Below are 21,210 nucleotides of genomic sequence, written 5' to 3'. Positions count from 1 at the left end.
AAGTACCAAATATAAATGGTGGTCATTTTATAAATAAAAAATGTCTTCTTATCCTTGTGTTGTGGATTGTCTGTGAACAAAAAGACACAAATGCATGGCTTCAGTATGAATCAAACTGTCTTTATGTCAGGTCAGCCATCTTGGTTGCAATTTAAGCACTTGATTCAAATTGAATATGATTAACACAGCGGTGTGGTTTACGTCAGGAATGCACTGTAGTGGATAGTCATGACTGTGGCATGTACTGAAATCACCCAAATCATACCCGGATTTTGGCCAATAAATACTCACACCTATAGACCTAGGCCAATGGGTCTCAAACTTTTTTGGCTTCAGTAGTACCCCCTTTCCCTGATTTCTGAAGCCAAGTACCCCCTTTACCCGACTACAACATTTTGCTTAGAAAACAGCATAATGATGCAATGAATGAACGATAACCCACCCTTTGAAGAATATAACATTACAAAATAAGAATGGAGTGAAAGAGTTGCAATTAGTGCCTCCTGAATGTATTTATTTTAACATTTCATATATTTTCAGGATTTATTCTTGCATTTTTCCATTTCCCCTCTTTCTCTCAAGCACCCCCTGTAGTACAACCATGTACCCAGCAGGTTGGGACCCACTGGCCTAGCGCCAATTCTTGATTAAAATCCTTTAAATGACTGGAGTATTTGCATCAGCAGATGGGTGGGCGTGTGTATAGGCTCAATTTCACCATGCAAGAGTCATCAATATTCTCAGAATTAATTCAGGATTAGATCCAAGTCTGCTCAGAGAAATCTAAAGGTCACAGATTGCCGACAAGACAGATTTTGAGGGATGATTGTTGGTAAATAATACAAAACGTGTTACAAGTTTTCAAAAACGAGTTTAGACTCGTTTACTGTGGCACAGTCGATATTGCCCATTACTGGTCCTACTGTTTTACAGTACAAAACAAATCAGCGTGCTGGTTCATAACGCAGGTCTGCATCATTCACACTGTCAGAAAGCTAACCAGCCAGGTACCGCAAGAACAACATCATTATAACACTGCATATGTTCACACTGTCAGAAAGCTAACCAGGTACCACAAAAAACAACATTGTTATAACGTTAACAGACTGAAATTCATATGGACCTTTGGAAGCATACAGTATGCTTCAGAGCAATCATTCTTGAGCCACTGGGAATCCACACTGTACCAAGGAGGATACAACAGCAAACTATATTTCTCCTTAATATGTTTATAATGAGGACTAACGCGTACCATATCGTACCTCAAAGATGATTATCTACCTCTGGTCAAGCCAGTTTGGGAAACCACTGTGGTACGGGTTAATGGCTGGAAACTTGTGATTGATAAAAAAACGACCGACTAAAAACAGCAGAATTTGACCAAACTGAAAGGAGAGACAGATCATCTCAGCTTGAGAGCTTCAACCGGCTATGTTAATTAACATGCACATAGGAATATTCCATATACTATATATAATTTCATATATATCAAAATGATTACAAAACAGTCTTGAAGTACCATTACTGGAGCAGATCTGCTGCGTTGTAGGAGATCAAATATTCGCGAGCTGGTGGAATGAGGAGTGGAACAGGAGGGAAGAGGAACGAAGATACTGAACTTTGCTTCTGGTCAGAGAGGAGGAGTGAATCTCTGCAGCATTAGCACAGTCAGTTATCCTTTTGGTAGCAACTCAGACCTTGAGAATGATTATTGTTCAAGATGGGGAGAAAGAAACCATTTCCAAGAGTTTCACCACTTCCTCGTTTCACTTGGATATCGGACTTATAAAAACAGGCCACATAAATCCATTACCATGGTTAAAAATCTGTTATAGGAATAAGTGCATGGATGCACAGGTCAGATCTCATCACACACACACACACACACACCTCTCTTAATGCAAACGTGTACATACACATACATACATACATACACACACACACACACACACACACACACACACACACACACACATACACACACACACACCTCTCTTAATGCAAACGTGTACATACACATACATACACACACACACAGACACACACACACACACACACACACACACACACACACACACACACACACACACACCTATATACACACACACACAAACTCGCACACTACTACTGCTCTGCCTGGCTGAAGTCGTAGCAGAAATTATAGTTGCTGGGCGGCTTGGGCACGGGCGGGGCGTTGTCCGGGATGGGCACGTTCTCCAGGTCCAAGAGGCGGAGCTTAATCTCCATGGAGAGCAGGATCTCCAGCTCGCTGCGCATCGATTCGCTGCTCATGTCCCGCCCCAGGAGCACGCTCAGTCCGTCCGTCCACAGGCAGAACTGAGAGACGGGAGGAGACGAGGGAGAGAGTGAGGAGTCAGTATGTTAGGATACTCAGACATGAACATCAGATGGTCACATCTGGCATCTGACTCACGTCGGTTCTGGAGGAGGCGATGAAGTTCAGACTGTACTCTTCTACATCGTACGTGATGCTGAATGCCAGGTCCAACATTTCCTATAGTGAGACACGGCCACACACACACACACACACACACACACACACACACACACACACACACACACACACACACACACACACACACACACACACACACACACACACACACACACACACACACACACACACACACACACACACACACACACACACACACACACACACACACACACACACACACACACACACACACACACACACACACACACAGTTAAGACCAGGGGTGTAGCGGAGAGTAAACGCAACCATGACTTTAGAAGATCATCTAAGCGCTGACCTTGGTCTGTTTGCCTTTGTTCTCCTTCATGTGGGGACAGTCCTTCCCTACCAGCAAGGCTTTGATGTCTGCTACTGGAACTGCAGGAAGAGGAGAAGAAGAGCCATGAACAGAGAAGATCACAACAACATTTAAGTCCTTAACAACGTTTAAGTCCTTAACGTTTAACTCCTTAACAAGTTATAATACCACAAACTATAATACTCACTCTTCTCTTGCAGCGTTTCTATTGGTGGACTGTCCATGTCTTCCTCCACGTCGCCGTAGTGAAGCACTTTGTGATTGGGCGACAACCGACAGTACCACAGTTTATCTGGCAACAACAACAAATCACAGACCAAGGTTAGTGAGACAAGGCACAGCCTAGTGTTCCTTCTCTCTGTCCGTTTGTGTCCTCGTGTGTGTGTGTGTGTGTGTGTGTGTGTGTGTGTGTGTGTGTGTATGTGTGTGTGTGTGTGTGTGTGTGTATGTGTGTGTGTGTGTATGTGTGTGTGTGTGTGTGTGTGTGTGTGTGTGTGCGTGCGCACATGCATGTTTGTGTCTCTCACCCTGTCTGCGTCGGGAGCTGATCTTCCTGAACAGAGTGCCCTGACACAGCCTGTTGAGTCTCTGCTGGCGGATCAGCTCAAGCAATTCTGGCTTCAGGCGCTCTTTGAGTTCACTGGAGAAGAACACGCACATGCACACACGCACGCACACGCACACACGCACACGCACACACAAATCACATGACATAAAACACATGACATAAACAGGTCAGCATCAGTTGACAGGACCAGCGTTTTTCAACCCGGTCTTCATCATATTTGATGGAGAATCGAAAAGGCATCACAGTACAGACGAGAATAATGGTTGATGGTAGAATGGATCGGCCGGGGGGATCTAACCCCGCCTCTGACCCTAACCCCAACCAATCATGCCTAAACCCCAACCAATCATCACTGCTCATGTCCCTCCGTCCGATCCATTCTAGCATTGACAGAAGAATAACCCCCCACCTGGCTGGATGGGCCCTAATATGGCAGCAGGCAGGCAGCACATTGTCACACTCATGCTGTTTGGTAACAAACAGAGGCTCAGTAGAGGACGGTGGCATGACAAACAGCATGGCTACTGGCTGCTCGGCTGGTTCCATAGGGGTGGAAACTACCCACACCAGAGCCGTCGATAGGAACAGTTTGATTAGTTTGTGCTACAGACGCAATGTTTTCATGTTTGAAATGATGATCATTCCAACGGTTTCCAAAGAAAACTGGCGTGGAACTTTCTTAACTAAAGCATCATTTGATTGAAAAGGGCCAGAGTCTCCTCCACACCTATCCTGCTACTCACAGGACGGGCGGAGCCAGAGTCTCCTCCACACCTATCCTGCTACTCACAGGACGGGCGGAGCCAGAGTCTCCTCCTGGTGCAGCCGCTCTGTCTGCCGCAGCTTGAGGATCTCGCTGTAGTTGAGAGCGTTGACCTTGTTCTTGAAGAGCTCCAAGGAGGTGGGCTTGCTGGACAACGTCCTGGTGATCTGCTCCCTCACCACCTGCATCACCTGGGGAAGAACGCATGAGAGAGAGAGAGAGAGAGAGAGAGAGACAGAGGGTTATATCCAGCTCCAGATAGGTTATCCCACTGGACAGTGTTTTGCTCATGTCACCCTTGTCCCAGGGAGTTAGAGATTTGGGTTTGAAAGAGCTCCAGAGAGGAGGTACGGTGGAGCAGTGGTAAGCACTATCGCCTCACAGCTCGAAGGTCGTGGGTTCGATTCCCACCTGGGACGATGTGAACGCTGAAGGAATGCGTGCCCGTCCGCATGTCCTCGAGTGCCCACCGCCCGGGTGGGGTCGTCAAAAGGGCCTTTCTGTGTGGAGTTTGCATGTTCTCCCCGTGCCTCCTGGGGGTTTCCTTCATATAGGAACCCCCTTCACAAAAACATGCAATATCCTGGTTGCTAATGTGGTTCCTCCTCTGGTCGTTAAGGGCGCCTGTTCAGAGGGAGGGGAACTGGTTGGAATAGCGTGAACCTCCCACGTGCTATGTCCTACCGGTGAAGCTTCCTCTGGCAGGTGAAAAGAAGCGGCTGGCTGACTGCCCATGTCTCGGAGGAAGCATGGAGCCAGTCTCGGCTCTCCCCAGATCGGCAGAGGATGGAGTAGCAACCAGGATTGAGAAATCAAGTGAGCACTAATGGGGGATAAAATGGGATAAAAAAAATCGGGAAAAAAAAGAAAAGAAAGAAAAAAGAAAGAGCTCCAGAGAGTCCTAGTTATCTGCTGCCCTGGGGGGTGTGTGGCAGAAGGCTAGTCTAGCAGGATGTATTGGAATTGATTGAATAAATGATGAGAGAGAGAGAGAGAGAGAGAACTAAGAGTTTTGTTGTGCCTATAGAGCGCCTAAATCACGCCCTCTTCCGGGTTCAGCCAGCGTGGGACCTACTGTAAGGGATTTAATTCCCAATTAATTTGTCCATAGATGTTTTGTGTACAATCTTTATAAAACCAAGCAATTCAGCTCTGGAATCAGGAGAGACCACAGAACATTTCACTCGGACCAAAACATTTACAACCCCCCCCCCCCCACACACACACACAAAAAACGCGATGAAGAAGAAGAAGAAGAAGAAGAAGAAGATCTATGGTCTCTGGTGATTCTGAATATAGCTGAATCACTTTGTTTGACCAAATAAAACTCTTATAAGGATTTTACGAGTCGTCAATGGAAAAATGAATGGGAATTCAATCCCTTAGGTCCCATAGCAAACCTGGAAGATTGCGTGACTTTGGCACTCTATTCTCTTACAATTAGCGGTAGTGGTAATGGCAGCAGCAGTACTTAATGGATCCCAGGGTGGGGGATTCTTTCATCCAGAAGCGCAGAAATCAGGGCACAGCTCACACAGAAAGTCCCATCACACTGGGAACAATTGACTGCTTTAAACCTCTGACATTCTAGAAAGTTGTGTTCAACATAATCTTTAGGTTATATATTCAAGTTTATTCATTTAGGAAAAACCCCTTGAGATGAATCATCTCGTTTTCGAGGGGGTCCTAACATGCAAAAACAAGATTCAAGGACGTTACAATTTAAATCAGAGGAGAGGTTCACCCACCAACAGGGCTAGTAACCTAAAGAGAGGATACCTGCCAAGAACCATTTAAATGAATTCAAATCTTATCTAGCTAGGAAACTGTCTGAATCCTAGTTCACTTGTATTATAGTAGGCCTATATAGTTATGTGGACAGGTTGCTCCACAGCAGACTTGGTCTAGTTATGTGCTAGTTGACTCATTATTTGCTCAAACTGGGTGTGAACATCATTGATCTAGGTCAGCAGTGCCATTTGTGTGTGAGAGGGAAGAGAGAGTAAGACAATTAGCTGGCGTTAGCTTAGTCGTGGGAAGCGCTATCGATTTTTATATCGATTTTCCACAATTTACAACCGTGGCCCTAACACTAAATTTAGCTATAGATTTTACACACACACACACACACACACACACACACACACACACACACACACACACACACACACACACACACGCAGGGCAGGCACACAGCTTGATCAAATGGTCTTGTTTTTGGTGAGCAGGGGTCACCCTCTGTCTCTCTGTGTCGGCTTCAATTTAACAAGTCATGCCGTCAAGCCCCCCCCAAGATCTCCCCAATTGTACTTGGCCAATTCCCCCTGCTGTCCCGGGTCGTTGCTCCACCCCCTCTGCTGATCTGGGGAGAGTTGGAGACTAGCACACGCTTCCTCCGATACATGTGCAGTCGCCAGCCGCTTCTTTTCTATGGATGATGGATGGATGAACTATGGATGTAAAAAGTGCCGACTGGCACATTTAAAGGGATGATTGACTTGGGCTGTTGACAAGCTCAATTAACTAATTACACATTTTAAAAAGATCACATTCCAAGCCAGTAAGATAACAAAAAAGAAAATCTCACCTCCATCTTTCCTCCTTCAAGCGCAACTCTATTTGCACAAAATATTTCAATCCAAGTGTGAATTCCACCCGAGAAAGAAGCGAGAGAGGGATGACAAGGAGTGTGAAATGAGAAGACTGACAGAGAGAGAGAGAGAGAGAGAGAGAGAGAGATCAGCTCTCTGACCGGAGATGAGAGGTGCAGTCCTATGGCTGTTTAGTAAACAGACACCCTGATAGTCTCTCTCTCTCTCACACACACACACACACACACACACACACACACACACACACACACACACACACACACACACACACACACACACACACACACACACACACACACACACACACACACACACACACACACACACACACACACACACACACACACACACACACACACACACACACACACACACACACACCCCTGTCCAGCCCCTCTGTCATTGAGCTGAACTGGCCAATAGGAATGGTGACTGGCAGCTGTCCCTGTTGGGTTAACACAGGGGTTATAGGACCCAGGCAAACACACACGTGCATATTGGACAAACTGCCCAGCTGCCTGCGAATGATTAGCGCCAAAAATCGACATGACAGACGGAGGGGGGGGGGACGGGGGGACGGGGGTGAATTTGATGGAGGGGGGGGGGGGGGGGGGGGGTGAATTTGATGGAGGGAGGGGGGAGACTAGAGAAGAGAGAGATGGGTGGAGGGAGAGAGATAACAGCATGCACATGAGTGAGGGCTAAACATAGCCTCTTAACAGACTGACTGCCAAATTGAGGTTTAAAACATTTTGAATTCCTGCAGTGAGCAAACCTAAGTTTGCAATTAATTTCATGTAACCACCGAACTAACCAATCAACAAAACCCTTCAACCATCCATCCAGCCAACACACGTCTCTCTCTCTCTCTCTCTCTCCCTCTCTCTCTCTCTCTCTCTCTCCCTCTCTCTCTCTCTCTCTCTCTCTCTCTCTCAGACTCATATTGTTTCTCTCTCTCTCTCTCTCTCTCTCTCTCTCTCTCTCTCTCTCTCTCTCTCTCTCTCTCTCTCTCTCTCTCTCTCTCTCTCTCTCTCTCTCTCTCTCTCTCTCTCTCTCTCTCTCTCTCTCTCTCTCTCTCTCTCTCAGACTCATATTGTTTCCAGAGGTTTCCTCTCTTGTTGTCTCATTATTGCTGATGCTCCGGGCGCATTGTTGTCCTGGTTTCCTTCTCCGTGTGTTTCTGCCGCCCACCACGCTTCTCTTTGTCCACCTAATGTCCCTTTGTCCTTGCCCCAAAGCACGCTGGGTAGGGGGGGGGGGGGGCCGCGGGCCAAAACAAAGACCGGCCCGCTGGACCCGGCGCTCGGGACGCCGGCCCGCTCCCCCAAAGGTCGCGAGGTCGCCGAGTTTTATGGCCGTCGGGAGGGCACTTTACTTTGTTGATGATGACCGCTGAAACGGTGCTGCAGACACAAAGCGCCGCTAGCTCTCCCTTTCAGGAAGACAGGCTTTTCAATCTTTTTTCCCAGAGCTGACCCCACTGCTGTGAGTCTTCACTCACTGCTTCTGTGGTGCCAGAACAACTAACTGTGGTTGTAAGGTCACCCTGTGTTCCTGAGCGCTACACGCCGTCTGTGGGGGAGGCAGAGGGTGGGTTAGCATAAGAAAGCACCCATAGAAAGTCAGCACGGTATTGTTGCTGCTGTGTTTCCGCACACTAAAAACCAACATAAATCCACTATAAAAACCTATTTAAAAGGATCCCGCTTGACCAGATCCATCTGTGTGCGAGCAGGAGCCCATGTGGCTTTTATGGTCGCAGGCCCACACGGGCAAGCGGAGATGAGACAGGAACAAAGAGTGATGGCCACCTTTCACATGATTTGATCAGTTTTGGGGAATCGTATTTGTGCTTTTGGCCTGTCTGAAATGATGGTGGGCTGCCACAGATGGGTCTCTGTACTGAGCAGCTCCACCACACGGTTTGTTGTGACAAGCTGGCATGGAGGCAGACAATGTTCTGGCCAGGGGAGGCTTAGATCTGAATGAGCAGATGAAATAGCCATGTCGTCCCTGTACACACACACACACACACACACACACACACACACACACACACACACACAAACACACACACACACACACCGTGACAGTCGTCATGCCCACTGTGACATTCTGAAACAGCCATTGAGCAGTTATTTGCCAGTGTAGCAGAGTCGGCAGACTCGGCACTGTCACGCAGAGCCTACATGTGACTTTTGGGTTAGTGTACAGTATAGTCAGGGTTATCCTGAACTCAAATATATCAGGCCTTTGGGGGGGGTGGCTCGCAGGGAAAACCCTGGATTGTGGTTAATTGTACGCCAATGGACTAAGATTACCTTAGACCTCTTTAAGAAATACAGCCTCATAGAGCGATTGATGCTGTTGTGGTCATCTTCACAAATGAGGACCACTTCACTTTTACACATACGAAGGAAGTGCTAGCGTCGATGTTTTCCGGACTTATTCCTGCGGTACTCCATTACCATAAGAAATACCTGGCTCAGTTTCACAAGGCCTGCGGTGTCCTGTAGTGAGCAGTAAGACACGCCATGCTGTGCTGTGCTGTGCTGTGCTGTGCTGTGCCAGGCTAGGGTACCTTGTCAAAGTCCTCCTGTGTGGCTCTCATCTCCTTCCAGGTCTTGTTGAGCAGCTGGATGCAGACACAGAAGAGCTCCTCCAGCAGACGGTCCTGGCTGAAGAAGATGGGGTGGTAGTCTGAGCCGGTCTCGGAGGCTGCCACGGAGGAAAACGTTTTTTACATCTGATTTATTTATCACATCCATTCGACCCTCGCATATGAAATATAGTAGAAAAGTAGAAAAGAAAGAAAATACTATATATATGTGTGTGTATATACATAGCCTCTATATATATACACATACATACACGCACACATACATTATATATATATATATATGCCTTCCTTCCTTCCTTTAACAATATAGGTCAACCTCTCCAGCCCAAGACATGTCAACAACTCTCGTTTCCAAACTCCAAGCGGTGGTCATTCCAAATTTTTTCCAATTTAATGCAATAATTCACCTGTCCTGGAGAAGTCCAAAGTCCATCATTTTTGTTTGTTTTGTTGTTTTTACAAAGTCCTCTGGATATATTCCAAGTATACATGTACATAATTTTGCCTTCAATGGGATGTTATTTTCAATTATCTGTGATAAACATTTAACAACCTTTTCCCAAAATATCGGTATCTTTGGGCACTCCCATAAGCAATGAAACAAAGTTCCTTTCTCATTCAAATATCTGGAATGTTAGGGGAAATATGATGAAGTATAACAGGGGTTCTATACATTCTCAATAGCCACTTATACTGAAGTAATTTGAATCTTGTATTGATTGTTTGATTTTGTGCCTTTAAACAGGCCATTTCCCAATACTCCAACGCAATATCCTCTTGTGTGTCTATTATCCAAGCATTTAACCTATCTGATGTTGATTCTACTGGATATGTTACCAAGATGTTATAAAACATATATGCCCGCTACCATTCTGATTAACCAGTGTAATCTGTTCAATAATTGATATTTTGATGTTATGAAGTGTCTTAATTGCAAATGTTTGTAAAAATGTTTTCTAGAAATTTGAGTTAGTATGCAGTCAGGGCTGTCCTGAAGTAAAATATATCAGGACTTTGTGTGACCTTGGGCCTTTGGGGGTAGCTAAAACCTCGTTGGGGCGAGCTAAACAATCCTCTATCCCTGAACAACCCTGCAAGAATGTACCAAACTGAGTTATAGGAGGGGTTTGGCCAGGGGTTACGGGTGAAGGCGGAGCTAGCAGGTTGTAGGTGGACTTACGGGGCTCTGAGCTAGCAGGTTGTAAGTGGACTTACGGGGCTCTGAGCTAGCAGCTGAGCTAGCAGGTTGTAGGTGGACTTACGGGACTCTGAGCTAGTAGCTGAGCTAGCAGGTTGTAGGTGGACTTACGGGGCTCTGAGCTAGCAGGTTGTAGGTGGACTTACGGGGCTGAGCTAGCAGCGGTTGTAGGTGGACTTACGGGGCTCTGAGCTAGCAGCTGAACTAGCAGGTTGTAGGTGGACTTACGGGGCTCTGAACTAGCAGGTTGTAGGTGGACTTACGGGGCTCTGAGCTAGCAGCTGAACTAGCAGGTTGTAGGTGGACTTACGGGGCTCTGAACTAGCAGGTTGTAGGTGGACTTACGGGGCTCTGAACTAGCAGGTTGTAGGTGGACTTACGGAGCTCTCCGATGCGAAGGATTTCACACAGGATGAGCGTGAGCTGGATGCTGCTCCTGGCAAACGGACACTCGTGTTTATCCTCCCGACTGCTGTTCTCCAACACAAACTGATGGAGAGAGAGAAAATAAATGAAACCTCTCAACGGTCTGTCCTCTATAAGTCACAGCCTATTATTGTTTTCTTTCTCATGTTACCATATCATTATGCCAGTTAACCCCTAGACATATAAGATAATAGCATACATGTGATTATTGAAATAACTGGGCAGCCGGTACATAACAATAAGAATAACATAAGAATGAGAATGAAATGCTGTGATCGAGGGCTCTATGCTTTTCATTTTTTTCATTTATTTTTATTTTTTACAGATACATTTTTCATGTAGTGATTTTTTGTTTTTGATTATAGATAAAGACACTCAGAAAATAGTGCTAAACAATTTCCGACAGTTTACTGCCCAAAAGGTCTTACAAAGCTATAGTTAGTTATAGTTAAGTAAGTTATATAAGTTATATTGTGTCATGGAAATATCACTTTAAACAATTTAAACTCTTCAAATGATTGAATAAACGACATATAGAAAGTGCTCACCCTACTGTAGGCGTCAGGATAGCGGTTGGCAAAATAAGACATGGTGTCCAGTGCTAAAAGACCAGGAGGGGTTCGCACCAAGTCCTGACCAGGGTTACTGTTGTTCTGTAAGGAAATAGGAGATCAACACAAATCACATTGGTACAAATAGAAATATGAATCCTGATATTATACTCATATTCAAGGACGTGGGGTCGGGGTACATTTCGTAAAATGCTTATAAACATAGTTTTACTTCGTCAAACCAAGCGGTTCAGCTAACGCTATAATCGGGAAAGACCATAGAACATTTCACTCGGATCAAAACTGAAAAAAACAACATTGAAAGAATATTTTCTTTAAATCTGCAATTTTTTTTAATGTTTTGGTCGGAGTGAAATGTTATGCAATCTCTCCTGTTTCTAAATATATCTCAACTGTTTGGTTTGAACAAGTAAAACTATGTTTATAAGCATTTTACGAAATGTCGATGGGAAAATAAATGGCGGATGAAAATCTCTGGTACAGTGCTGAAGCAGGAAGTGGCGTTCACTTTGCCTCTGTTAACTGGATGGATAGAAAGGAAGAAAGAGTGGAGGCTTACGGAGAAGCCCAGCTTCTTGAACTCCTTGGCGCAGAGCGAGCGCCGTCTCTCGTGGCTCAGGCTGTTCTCGCTCTCCATCTCAAACGCCGCCTGCCGCAAACCGTGAAGGATGTCCCGCTGATCCTGGAGGGAGGAAGGGTCAAAAGGTCAAAGATGGACAGTTACTGGAAGTTGTGTGCATGTTGAGAGGACAGGGACATGTTGAGAGGACAGGGACAGTTCACCCCAAAAGAAAAATCTAAAATATAAATTTTTCCTCTTACCCGTAGTGCTATTCAAAAAAATCTTAAATGAGCACTTCGATTGGTCATGAGAGATATCTTAAATGCTCATTTAAAATATCTCTCATCACATTATGACTAGCCAAAATGATAGTGCGGCACCCACCGCATTCAATTTAAATTAAATGTGGTCACATTTCTAAATGCAATGTTTTAGACACAAAAACCAGCACTGGTGAAATTCGACTTTGCAGCGTCAGCATCAGGACCCACCTGGTTGTAACTGTCGAGAGGCATCCTCATGCGACGCTCCAGGTGATTCAAGGTGACCGACTGCAGCACGTAGAGGTAGTGGGCCATCTCATCCCCCACCGAAGCAGAGCTATGGATGATATTCTGTAGAAGTGAAACGGCACATGGTTACATGAGCTAGCTTTTGAGTCATGTTTGAATGTATAGAACTGCAGCACGGCAAATTCTGCTTTCATGAAATATTTAGTGATGATTAGGGATACTGAAAGCTGTCTGTTTGATACCACTTAATACTTTGGTACAGTGCAAGGAATGTCTATTTTCTTTATTTAAAAGGATCCCCATTAGCTGACGCCTATACGACAGCTAGTCTTCCTGGGGTCCAAGACAACAATACACATTACATGACAGACAAAGAAGAAAACAAAATGCAAAAACAGAACACTAAAATAAATAAATAAAAGAAACTAAAAATAAGAATAAGAGAAAATTTAAGAAAAGAAAAGAAAAAGAAACACAAATAAATGATGTTAGAATGATGTTAGAGGAACTAAAATATCCTAACAATATAACTGGAATTTATGATTTACTTTCATTCAGCCTCTGCCATTCTAGAAAGATAATCGCCATTTACTCAAATTAAACATTTCTCTGATAACTCAATAACTTCCACAACAGGCTTCCATGCATCAGTGTGCTAATTCATTCACTGCACGATCCAGTGGTGCTGACAAGGCAAAACGCAGACCAGGACTCAAATGTAAATTAAGTCGATGATTTACTTTGTAGATGTACTGCCGGAGATACTTCTTGGCCAAGAATGCGAACATCTCCTGGAAAAGACAAACAGAGAACTTTTGTTTAGTGGCAGAATGAGGTGCAATGACACGGTTCTGACATGGGGTGGCGATGTACGGTCAGGAACAGGGTTAGCGGGCGGAAGGAGGGACCACCTCTGTGACGAAACCAGCGCTCACTGGCACACACGTCCCCACCAAACCTCCTTTTGTTGGGGACTGATTTGCTCGTTTGGCTTGGTTCTGACTAATAAGAAGGGTGGATTTGTTGAGCTAAAAGTGAAGAAGTGCATGTATGTGTGTGTGTGTGTGTGTGTGTGTGTGGGAGAGAAAGGGATAGAAAGAGAAAGAGTGAGATAAAGAAGGAGTGTGTGGGACAAAGAGACAGCTGAGACAGAGAGAAGAGAGATGGGGGCTGCCTGAAAGAGGGGACTGTTTCCGTACAATGAGGGAGAGAGGCAGGAACAGAGCAGAGAGAGAGAAAGGCTTATCTGTCTGTCTGTGTCTCCTGCTGTCTGCAGCAGACACCGTGAGACAGACAGACAGACAGAGGCCATAAGAAGTTACCTGTCTGTCTGCGTCTGTAGCTGTCTGTAGTAAGGCCATAAGAAGTTACCTGTCTGTCTGTGTCTCCAGCTGTCTGTAGTAAGGCCATAAGAAGTTACCTGTCTGTCTGCATCTCCAGCTGTCTGTAGTAAGGCCATAAGAAGTTACCTGTCTGTCTGTCTGCGTCTCCAGCTGTCTGTAGTAAGGCCATAAGAAGTTACCTGTCTGTCTGCATCTCCAGCTGTCTGTAGTAAGGCCATAAGAAGTTACCTGTCTGTCTGTCTGCGTCTCCAGCTGTCTGTAGTAAGGCCATAAGAAGTTACGTGTCTGTCTGCATCTATAGCTGTCTGTAGTAGGGGTGGGACAAAATATCGATACCCACGTTATCGCGATATTTCCACCCGCGATACGTTATCGATACACTGGCGCCAAGTATCGATATGTTTATTAATTAATTTTTTTTTTTTTTTTTTTTTTTTTTTTTTTTTTTTTTTAAATAAACAGGCTAAAATATTATGCTGTGTGTGGTAGTTGAAACATAGTTTCAAGTTGACTTTATTTATGTTTGTAGTTGAAACAAAAACATAACTACTGTAGGCTACATGAATGGAAATGTTTGATCATTAATATCTACTTTTAGAAATTATATAGGTAGGTAGGTAGGTTATATAGGTTTTCTTGTTTTAATAGTAATAATAAAAAGACTTAATGTGTAACTTTTCCTCCGTGGTATCGAAAATGGTATGAGTGAGTGAGTGAACTCAGAGAGTTCATGTCAATTCTGCTAATAAATGCATAATACATGATTTTTTGCCTTCAGAGGTATTTTTTTCACTTGTTACACAGGTATCGTGATGTATCGTCTTCCAATATATCGCAGTATCGCAGTATCGCAGTATCGTGATATATCGTTATCGAGGGCCAAGTATCGTGACGATATCGTATCGTGAGCTACTCAGCGATTCCCACCCCTAGTCTGTAGTAAGGCCATAAGAAGTTACCTGTCTGTCTGCATCTGTAGCTGTCTGTAGTAAGGCCATAAGAAGTTACCTGTCTGTCTGTCTGCGTCTCCAGCTGTCTGTAGTAAGGCCATAAGAAGTTACCTGTCTGTCTGCATCTCCAGCTATCTGTAGTAAGGCCATAAGAAGTTACCTGTCTGTCTGCGTCTCCAGCTGTCTGTAGTAAGGCCATAAGAAGTTACCTGTCTGTCTGCGTCTCCAGCTGTCTGTAGTAAGGCCATAAGAAGTTACCTGTCTGTCTGCGTCTCCAGCTGTCTGTAGTAAGGCCATAAGAAGGGCCATGGCTTTAGTCTGGATCTGCTGGTTCGTCCTGAAAGGCAGAACAGAGACAGAAATGTGTAATGAGATAACGTACACAATGCACAATGTTCCACAGCTGTATATAAAAGGGTAAAAAAAAGGATGTGAGAAATGAATGTATTGTTGTTGAAATCATTGTGATCTCTGGGTATAATAACCATAACACAAATGAGACCTAGTAGAGACGATTGGCAGCTTCTGTCTTCCGTTGACTGAGCCTCGCCTCAAACTGTTTGGAGCCACCTGGGGACTTTGAAATCCCCCTGCATTAAAGCAACCACTGACTGGTTGCTATGAGCCAGTCCATCATCTTGGTTTACTTACACCTGTAGGTGAGCGTTGAGCCTCTCGAGGGTCACTTCCTGTTTGACCTGTTTGTAGAGGCTGATGCTGCTCAGCACCATGCACGACAGGATGTCCAGGGACACCTGCAGGATCGACGCATCCGCCACCTTAGCGTTGACAAAACTGGCGATCTGAGAGAAGAGGAAGGAAGGACGGAGAGAGAGAGATACATGAGAGGGACAAGGTTGGGTAAAGTCAGTGAACAGTGTTGGTGGATGTGATAGAAGACACCCCGAGGGACAGGCGGGCACACAGATACCTTCTTGATGAAGACACAAGAGAGGTTCTCCCAAGAAACGATCCCGTGGTCCATCAGTTCCATGAAGCCCGTCAACGTGTGGGTCATGATCACAGGAGCCCTGATCGAGACAGACACCCACCCACACACAAATATATTATAGACACTCGTCTCAGACACACAAATACTATTACAGACAAGCACATGTGCTAAGAATACCTATGTATTAGGGGTGTAAAAATAATATGCGTACTCATACTGAACCGTTTAGGTATGAGGCTTTAGGTTCAATACATATTGCAAACCAAACCAATCTCACTGCTGAACAGTGCAAGTCTTCTACAAGGACATCACTGTAAAGTTTAAACTGAGACGAAAAGGACAAAATGTGTTTAAAAAAACAACTACCGGTAATTGAAATACAAAATTTAGACTGTGAAAACAATCAAATAAATAAGTAAAATAAAAAAATAAAAAATAAAATCAAGGAAATTTCTCTGCCATTTCTAACGTACCGAACCGTGAACTGCACTCAACAGTGAATTTTGTGAACCATTACACACCTACCTACCTACCTACCTACCTACCTACCTACAGTACCTACCTACCTACCTACAGTACCTACCTACCTACCTACCTACCGCACGCCCACACACACGGGGGAGGGATCTCCTCCCCCAATTCATCATTCTGAAATTTACAAATTTGATCTTCAAGCCACACATCAGACTGCAGTCTAGAATCTCCCTCTTTATTTTACAGATTATTATAATTCATGAGAAGATTTTTATTTATCTGCACTACGGCGTTCACCACTACAGCATTTCAGTCAAATAAAAGTAGTCCACAAGTCACGTGAGCCGGGAGATATATAGCATTTTTTCCCCATCCAATAAAAATGATAAATTCTCGTCAAAAAGGTCTCAAATACAGCAGGTAAAGGGCTAACTAATGTAGGCGGGACCAACCTGGAGGTATGCGAAATAGCAGAGAGGCTGTTTACAAATGAGCTGCGATCTGATTGGACTAAACCCAGCAAGCACACATTAACATTAATATTAAGTAACATTATCATGGTTATGCAGTGCTGGTACTTTGAGGGTAACCTTACATTATTACAGCTGATGATTTTATCTGCTATGGTAAAGTATTTCCACACTGTAGCTATAGTACAGCCATGTTTCTCTGCCTCTGCATCTATTTGTTACTGTACCGTGCTCAAACCACAGATGAACGCTTAGTAGACTAATATGCACATTGTCGACTAGTGGCTTTGATAGTCCACTAGTCACAAGCCCCTTTTAGATTGGCCCAAAAAAGCCACTAATATCCACAAAACAAACTACCGCCTTTTTCTTCGGGCTAAAAGTTACAATGGGCAGTTCATTAACAGGTCAAATGAGTCTGCAGTCGGCACGGCTTTTTTTTTTTATCAGACCTGCTCTGATCTGGAAGCAATATAAATAGCACCCCCGGTGGAAGAAACACTATTTTTTGCCCCTTGACAATGGACACAGGCTGCTAAAATGTACTTCCTTAATGGTTGATTAGTTTCATTGCGTCCAATGGAGACTGACTGACGCACTATGCCAGCAGAGAAAATTAAATAACAAAAATAACCTCACCTGAAGGATGAGACGAGATGCGCACAGTGCCAATTCATCCCATTTGAAAGCGGTTGCTTCCCACATTACAATCCACACAAGTTTGGAGAGGAAATGGTGGAATTTTATACTTTTTCCCCGTTTTCAGAACGGGACATGGATTGTCAGGTACAGAGCAACTGCATCACCAACTGACAGACATGACATGATGTGTGCACATTACACGCATTAGTACTACAGAGCAATTGACATCCATTTCTACGCATTGATTAACTGTTTATCCGGTCGTGATGATATCGTGGCGCTGCCGTAGTTTATGTAATACTGTAATGTCATGATGACAATCTACTGGTTTATTTCAGAATAAGAGCGCGGTCAGGATGGTGACGCGTTCGACGTCGCCTCGGAAAAATGCCAATGTGAAAGTGCCAACGGCCTATTTTTAGCATTGAACACGTTTTTTGATTTTTTTATTGCGTTTTTGATCTAAAAGCAGTATGTGAAATCCCCTAACACACACACACACACACACACACACACACACACACACAGACACACCTCGAGTGAGTTTTACAACATTGTGTAATTTCCTTGAGGCTCCCATGACTCAGCCAGATGTGCTGCTTCTGCATGCCACTGCATGAGTCTGTCAGCATCACATGACCAAGATGCCACTGCATGAGTCTGTCAGCATCACATGACCAAGATGCCACTGCATGTGTCTGTCAGCATCACATGACCAAGATGCCACTGCATGAGTCTGTCAGCATCACATGACCAAGATGCCACTGCATGAGTCTGTCAGCATCACATGACCAAGATGTCACTGCATGTGTCTGTCAGCATCACATGACCAAGATGCCACTGCATGTGTCTGTCAGCATCACATGACCAAGATGCCACTGCATGTGTCTGTCAGCATCACATGACCAAGATGCCACTGCATGTGTCTGTCAGCATCACATGACCAAGATGCCACTGCATGTGTCTGTCAGCATCACATGACCACGATAGCATCACATGACCATGATGCCACTGCATGAGTCTGTCAGCGTCACATGACCAAGATGTCACTGCATGAGTCTGTCAGCGTCACATGACCAAGATGCCACTGCATGAGTCTGTCAGCGTCACATGACCAAGATGCCACTGCATGAGTCTGTCAGCATCACATGACCAAGATGCCACTGCATGAGTCTGTCAGCATCACATGACCAAGATGCCACTGCATGTGTCTGTCAGCATCACATGACCAAGATGTCACTGCATGAGTCTGTCAGCATCACATGACCAATATGTCACTGCATGAGTCTGTCAGCGTCACATGACCAAGATGTCACTGCATGAGTCTGTCAGCGTCACATGACCAAGATGCCACTGCATGAGTCTGTCAGCATCACATGACCAAGATGTCACTGCATGTGTCTGTCAGCATCACATGACCAAGATGTCACTGCATGAGTCTGTCAGCGTCACATGACCAAGATGCCACTGCATGAGTCTGTCAGCATCACATGACCAAGATGTCACTGCATGTGTCTGTCAGCATCACATGACCAAGATGGACAGAGTGGATGCAGACTTAGTTTAGCAGGATATGTTTCTCCATGCAGACTGAGTTTAGCAGGATATGTTTCTCCATGCAGACTGAGTTTAGCAGGATATGTTTCTCCATGCAGACTGAGTTTAGCAGGATATGTTTCTCCATGCAGACTGAGCTTAGCAGGATATGTTTCTCGATGCAGACTGAGCTTAGCAGGATATGTTTCTCCATGCAGACTGAGCTTAGCAGGAAATGTTTCTCCATGCAGACTGAGTTTAGCAGGATATGTTTCTCCATGCAGACTGAGCTTAGCAGGAAATGTTTCTCCATGCAGACTGAGTTTAGCAGGATATGTTTCTCCATGCAGACTGAGTTTAGCAGGATATGTTTCTCCATGCAGACTGAGCTTAGCAGCATATGTTTCTCCATGCAGACTTAGTTTAGCAGGATATGTTTCTCCATGCAGACTGAGTTTAGCAGGATATGTTTCTCCATGCAGACTGAGCTTAGCAGCATATGTTTCTCCATGCAGACTTAGTTTAGCAGGATATGTTTCTCCATGCAGACTTAGTTTAGCAGGATATGTTTCTCCATGCAGACTTAGTTTAGCAGGATATGTTTCTCCATGCAGACTGAGTTTAGCAGGATATGTTTCTCCATGCAGACTGAGTTTAGCAGGATATGTTTCTCCATGCAGACTGAGCTTAGCAGGATATGTTTCTCCATGCAGACTGAGCTTAGCAGGATATGTTGCTACATGTGCAGCAGCCTCTCCACCTCTCAGTGCCAGCCCGAGCCATCTGAGCAACAGCATTCCACTGCAGCCAGCCGGGGGAAATATGCACTGCTCTGCTGCTGTACCTCCCACTGCTACACACATTCCAGCGTGCGCGTGCACACACGTGTGAACACACAAACACGCACGCACGCACGCACACACACACGCACACACACCTCGCGCAGACGCACACACACCTCGCGCAGACACACACACACACACACACACACACACACACACACACACACACACACACACACACACACACACACACACACACACACACACACACACTCTCCTTCCTCCATATTCTGCCTCATTTTAAATATGCATTCATATATTCACATGTGCATATATTCACCCAGTCAGTCTTTCTCCCTCTGTCCATACAGAAATCCTCGGGTATGAATACAGGGTTCCCACACATTCTTATTATTATTATTCCCCCCCCCCCCCCCATCCCATTTTTATCCCCCATTAGTGCTAATTTTTTATTTATTTATCCTGGTTGCTGCTCCACCCTCTGCCGATCTTTAGCCTATGGCTAAATCTGTTACAAAGCATCTCTTCCCCTATGGGGTTTAATGTTTTTTTGTATATGTCCCTGCCAAATAAACTAATAAAATAAAAATAAAATAAATCTGGGGAGAGCCGAAACTGGCTCCATGCTTCCTCCGAGACATGGGCAGTAGCCAGCCGCTTCTTTTCACCTGACAGGGGAAGCTTCACCGGTAGGACATAGCACGTGGGAGGATCACACTATTCCAATGAGTTCCCCTCCCACCGAACAGGCGCCCCTAACGACCAGAGGAGGCACCACTTCAGCGACCAGGATATTGCATGTTTTGGTGAAGGGGTTCCTATATGAAGGAAACCCCCAGGGGGCACGGGGAGAACATGCAAACTCCACACAGAAAGGCCCTTTTGATGACCCCACCCGGGTGGTGGGCACTCGAGGACATGCGGACGGGCACGCACTCCTTCAGCGCTCACAGCGTCCCAGGTGGGAATCGAACCTAGGACCTTCTAGCTGTGAGGCGATAGCGCTTACCACTGCACCACCGTACCCCCTTCTTAAACATCAAATTCAAGGACTTTCCAGGGCCAATTTACTCAAATTCAGGAACCCAACACAGCATAGTTTGAGACACACGGATCAAGGTTCATTACTGTTACAGCACTGCATTTTTGGCCAGCACAACCCGGCCATATATGTGGCACTGAGTCCTATTTCACACACCCCCAGATTGGTCCCGCCTACATTAGTTAACCCTTGGCCTTTAGTGGCTGTTTTTAAGACCTTTTTGATGAGAATTGATCATTTCTATTAGCTGAAAAAAGATATGATATATCTCCCGTGACTAATCGACTACCTTCTGGGAGTAGTCGCTGACTACAAAAACGCAGTAGTGGTGAATGTGCTAGCTAACACA

At 45.1% G+C, this 21,210-nt stretch overlaps 1 protein-coding gene across 1 annotated transcript in view; it reads right to left on the bottom strand.

Annotated features, from left to right (window-relative positions):
* Positions 1-105: 105 nt before the first annotated feature.
* elmo3 (engulfment and cell motility 3) overlaps positions 106-21,210 on the bottom strand; it is a 35,837-nt gene continuing 14,732 nt past the window's right edge. Inside the window, exons 7-21 of the mRNA XM_083654258.1 lie at positions 15,874-15,973; positions 15,594-15,745; positions 15,201-15,279; positions 13,390-13,440; positions 12,629-12,751; positions 12,135-12,257; positions 11,552-11,656; positions 10,958-11,066; positions 9,341-9,477; positions 4,175-4,338; positions 3,344-3,456; positions 3,004-3,108; positions 2,796-2,875; positions 2,435-2,515; positions 106-2,337 (exon numbers count right to left, since the gene is read on the bottom strand). Coding sequence (XP_083510384.1) covers positions 2,125-2,337; positions 2,435-2,515; positions 2,796-2,875; positions 3,004-3,108; positions 3,344-3,456; positions 4,175-4,338; positions 9,341-9,477; positions 10,958-11,066; positions 11,552-11,656; positions 12,135-12,257; positions 12,629-12,751; positions 13,390-13,440; positions 15,201-15,279; positions 15,594-15,745; positions 15,874-15,973 — 1,735 coding nt within the window. The 3' untranslated portion in view covers positions 106-2,124. The remainder of the gene's footprint in view (positions 2,338-2,434; positions 2,516-2,795; positions 2,876-3,003; positions 3,109-3,343; positions 3,457-4,174; positions 4,339-9,340; positions 9,478-10,957; positions 11,067-11,551; positions 11,657-12,134; positions 12,258-12,628; positions 12,752-13,389; positions 13,441-15,200; positions 15,280-15,593; positions 15,746-15,873; positions 15,974-21,210) is intronic.

This window comes from Poromitra crassiceps (assembly GCF_964638095.1).
Source record: "Poromitra crassiceps genome assembly, chromosome: 18".
Classification (NCBI taxonomy): domain Eukaryota; kingdom Metazoa; phylum Chordata; class Actinopteri; order Beryciformes; family Melamphaidae; genus Poromitra; species Poromitra crassiceps.
Note: the sequence above shows the minus strand (reverse complement) of the source record. Positions and strands in the feature narration are given on the sequence as shown.